This window comes from Gordionus sp. m RMFG-2023, chromosome 5 (assembly GCF_954871325.1).
Source record: "Gordionus sp. m RMFG-2023 chromosome 5, tfGorSpeb1-WG-v2, whole genome shotgun sequence".
Taxonomy (NCBI): domain Eukaryota; kingdom Metazoa; phylum Nematomorpha; class Gordioida; order Chordodea; family Parachordodidae; genus Gordionus; species Gordionus sp. m RMFG-2023.
Window position 1 is genome coordinate 2911682 of NC_088779.1, and position 4989 is coordinate 2916670.

Consider the following 4989-nt stretch of genomic DNA (forward strand, 5'->3'; position numbering starts at 1 on the left):
TAATACACAATTTTAAATTAATGTGAATTAAAAAAAAATTAATTATATGTAAAGAATCACTTAAATGACCCAAATAGAAAATTTGAATTTTTTGAGCCGCAAAAATTTATATATAAAGTATAAAAAATTTAAATGTTAGAAATATAAATTACCACACAAAATGTTTCTTAGGAATAATTGTATTTTGTATGTTATATATTTACAACGTAAAATCCAATCTTCGTTCATGTCGTCAAATGCCTATGGTTTTTTAACTTGTATTTAAATATAGCCGGGCTGGGCCCGAAATTTTTTAAAAAAACACCCGGGCTTGGCCCGAATATTTTTTAATTAAACCCAGGCCGGGACTGAAATTTTTTTTAAAAAAAAATATCCGGTCTGGGCTTTGTATTTTAAAACAGTTTATATTTTAAATCGTTATTGTCTAGCTATAAAAATCAAAAATAAATATAATTTATATTAAAAAAATCTGGGTTGGGCCTGAAAATTTGATTTTAAAAAAAGCCAGCCGGGCCTGAATTTTTTTTTATAAAAACTCGAGCCGAGCCGCAAAAATTTAAAAAAAAATTCGGGCCGTGCCCTGCAAATGGTATCTCTGCAGGGCTCTGTTATTCTCCTTAAAAAAGGAAGTGTTCTCTCATTAGTTTACTAATGGGAAGAGTCGCTAATATATATAAACCCTTTTAATACATTGGGAATATAATCTAAAATGTGTTTGAAATAATACAGAGCATCCATAGCATTTCTTATAAACATAGTTATTCAGCTAATAAGGCATCATATGATACTTTAACATCTTCATGATAAAAATTCAACAAATATTTTTTTTTCTATCACCATCTTAAAAAGGTTAAGGAGGCTTTTATGGAAATAATATTTGCAGATTGGTAAGTGCTGCATGATGAATTAAAAACCATTAATTTATTTGGGTTATAATGTATCTGTATCTAAGATATACTCTTGTACTGATCCTATATTAATGGTTTAACTATGAGCTTGTCTTGCTGCAAATCGAGGGAGACACATATTAAACACGTTCTGCTTTTAACTTAACAATAACAAAAAATTCTTCATCAACATTAGCCCTAATTTCCTTAAATTCTAATAAAATTCTCTCCTCTATTCTCATCTTCTTAATCAAGTCAATGTCATGTTTTTGAAAAGTAATAGATAAAATAGTTGTATAATTAAATAATACATTCTAATGAGAAAAAAAATTTGGAATAAGCATTGAATCCAATAATTTTCTTGCTTCTGAGGAAATATTTCATTCAGGTCAATGTGATATTTCAGTAATAGCAAATAATTGGCTCAATTACTCCATAAAAGCTGTTACTGCTTGATGGCGGAGACTCTATCTCTTTGGACAAGGTTGCAATTTCTTTCTGCCTGTTGGACAATTTCAGAATAATTATTATTTGGTAGAAATTTGAAAATGGTAGATAAATATTACGCCACTAAAAATTTGAAAATAATAAGTAAATATTACGCTGGAAAACTTGAAATCGAAATTAATTGATAAAATAACCTAGTTGATGAATGTGATATTAATGTAATTAAATATATATTTAATATGAGATAGGAATATAAATTAACTAATATATTAATATAAACAATATTTTTGAAAAATATATTCCGGCATCTGCATTTTTTAGCTTTGCTGGGTACGCGTCTGTATAAGGGGAATAATATTAATGGGAAAAATATGTGTCAGAATGTTAATTAGGAGAAAAATCTATTTTCGGACTTAGGAAAAATTGATTAAAAAGGTGAAAAATTTCAGAACGTGAAATTGGCCAAAATAATTGGTCCAGTGAATAATCATGAGGATAGATTTAATACATAAAGTGAAAATGGTAAACCAGGAATAGTGAAACGCAAAGGGTGAAAATTCCAAGTAATAAGGGAAATAGAGTATTAGAATCAGAAATAGTGAATCAAAAAGCATACAAATGTCTGAGTGGAAATGAGGTAGGTCATAAGCGCATGGAAGATTAGAGAATAAGATGGTTCTTTATATTGTAAAAGAACGGTAATGAATATAGAAAAATCAATTGACTATAAATTTGGTGAGAAATATTAAAAAAAAATGAAAAGATCAGGGATAAGGAACCACAATTAAAAGATGATCAAACAAAGATGAATGAGCAGGCAGAAACCAGCTGATGGAGAATAAAGGTGCGAGTGAGAAGGATAAAAATGAGCTAGTATATTTATCTAAACATTTTTTACAAAAAAGTAGCTACTAATTTTTGTCTTTCCCTATCTAATTTTTTTTCAAGAAATGGGATACTTTTTCTACCAATTTATGAATAGAAACTAGTATCACGATTTAAATATATCAAAATATTTTAAAAGGGATATATGCTCTCTATCTTTTTGAGCTGTCTATCTAAAATATTTTAATTCGATTTAAAATTTATGAACAACAGCTTATTAAAATAAACCAGGAAACTTAAGTGTTATGAAACTTAGGCTATGATATTAAAATTAACGATCTAGTTTTCTATGATTGAAATGTTAACTGGTCATCGCTTAGCAGGAACTAATTATATGATATGAAAATTAAGTAATTTTTTAAACAGCTGTCAGCTAAAATATTTTTTTTTCCCCTAAAAAATGACATCTAATAATCCACAAGTGGTAAATTTAACACAACTGACAATACCTCAGCTGGATGGTTTGAGGGAGAACATCGATGCCGTATTAAATAGTTTATCATATGTTTACTAATATCTGTATATCCAGGATATTGAATATTTAACCCATTCATTTGAACAACTAGAAATTGCTCTCAAAAAATTGCAAAATTCCTTAAATTCTGTAGAATATTTAGGCAAAATTAAGGCGGAATCACAAATGGCTATGGTACCTCTTACGCAAAGTGTAATAAATTATATAAATATAAATTCAAAATTAAATATTTATTTAGTTATATGTGAATGGTGAGATCAAATTACCTACAAAACTGATAATAGATATCGGAACAGGATATTATATAGAAAAGGTTTATACTTATCACTGTATAAATATGCAAAAATTGTTTTATTTTAAAGGATGTCAAAGAAGCAAAAGATTATTTTAAAAGAAAAATGGATTTTATTAGCAGACAATTAGATAAATTTAAACCTGCATTAAATGACAAAATAAGTCTCAAAAAAGGTAAATCCACTTTCAACTATTGTATAATGAGATAATTTTTTTTTATTAAACCTTTCTTATTATATACCATTGAATAATATATTTTTTATATATTATAACATGAGTAGCCAAGATTTTGCGAAATAACCTTATTTTTAAAATGATTAACTCAATATTTTATCTATTAAAGTATTATGGAAGCCTTAATATTTTGCTCATATATAAACATCTATTAGGCAAATCTCAAAGCTTAGGCAATATTTTTCCGGTTAAAATATTAAGTTATCCTTAAAAAATCAGCTTAAATGAGCCACTTAATGACACTAGTTAAGTGAGTGTATTTTAGAATTATTCTTACTAACAGAACTAAAAGATATGTTCTCATCTTTTGTTGGAAAACATAATATTAAAAGGATAGATAAACAAACTCTAATTTGATGACTGAACATTTAGTGAAAATTAAGCACATTTGTGAGAAAAATTATAAGCTTATACAAGGTTTTTTTTTGCCACTTGTATTTTAAAAAATGTGAGGAGCTTTAATTTATCAACAAACTAGTGACACTATCTAATTATGAGGAGGATGTTCTTTATACATGGATATTTGGCTAATCTCGTAAGTGACCTCTGGGCACAATTTCTGCTGGAGTATTTAGATGAAGAATAGAAATAAGTTGGGATAATCAGTGAAGAAATTTTAACAAACTTAAATTCGAAAGTAAACTAAAGTATAAAAATAATATTCTAAATTTGATAAAGGATATAATAAAATTATTAATGATGATTCTAGTAAGAAATTTGGTAGTGACAAGTTGAATGGCAGGATTGGCATTCCCATCAAGATCATGCAGGGAATGACAGCTATGAAATCGTTTTTCCAGTTATGTATGTATACTCTAGGTGGCTGGTCTTAACGATGAAACAGAGCACTAATGTCAATGGTTTGTACTGGTTGGCAAACACCCAGGCCTAAAATGGCCAAAATGCCCCTGTTTTTTTTGGAATGTAGCCAAGAACTTTAGGGTGACCTGCAAAATTCGATAGATTTTTTTTTCCATTACATGCTGATGGTAAAAAAATAGAGAGAGTAAAATCTAGGCTTGTAAAACGTTCCCGATCTCGGTCCCAATTTTTTTTTAAAGCCTAAAAGGAATATTCTCATCTTAAATGTTCGGCAATAACTTAGATCATATGTTTAGAAGGTTCTGCAAAATGATAGGATCCCTTGTCCTGTGGTAATTAGATTCATGCCCGGCCCAGCTGTGAACACCCCAAAAATAAACATATATTTGTATAATCTTGGGGAGTGGCGGTTAAATTAAAAAACGCTCTACTTTCTGGATTACTACTTCTATCAAATAATCATAACTCATCTAATGTATATTTTGCCCGGCCCGTTTATACTGGTCCGGGCATTGCAAATCTCTGATTGTGATGCTCAATCTGGCAAAAAAAATGAAGAATAGGGAGTTATTTTTTTTAAGGGGCGGGGGGTTAATTTTACCGCCGAGCTGGTACACCAATGATGAAATTCTATTGGGTGACCGAAACCCAAATATTTCCTTATAATAAATAAAAAAAATTTTATTTACGAATATAAAGGTATAGAAGATGTTATTCAGATGAAAATTCAAGCCATTCTTTCCCTCCAAAAACAACCGACTTCCCCGCAAAATAAAGAAATACACGCTAAATAAACATTTTTAAAAAAAAAAATTTTATTTTTTTATTTTTTTTTGTGATATTTTGAGTGTAATAGTTTTATTTTTTTGAATTATTATATTATTATTATTATCTTCCAATGCTTGCAATAAATATCTGATTTAAAAACAAATGATTAAAGATTAA

The 4989-nt window shown here is 28.4% G+C and overlaps 1 protein-coding gene across 1 annotated transcript; it reads left to right on the plus strand.

The window, feature by feature from the left end:
- The first annotated feature begins 2565 nt into the window (after positions 1-2565).
- Positions 2566-4989, plus strand: LOC135929949 (prefoldin subunit 5-like). Its single transcript, XM_065466707.1, has 5 exons — positions 2566-2703; positions 2749-2886; positions 2933-3007; positions 3057-3162; positions 4744-4989. Exons 1-5 carry the CDS (start codon positions 2620-2622, stop codon positions 4836-4838), a joined length of 498 nt encoding a protein of 165 aa, XP_065322779.1. The 5' UTR covers positions 2566-2619; the 3' UTR covers positions 4839-4989.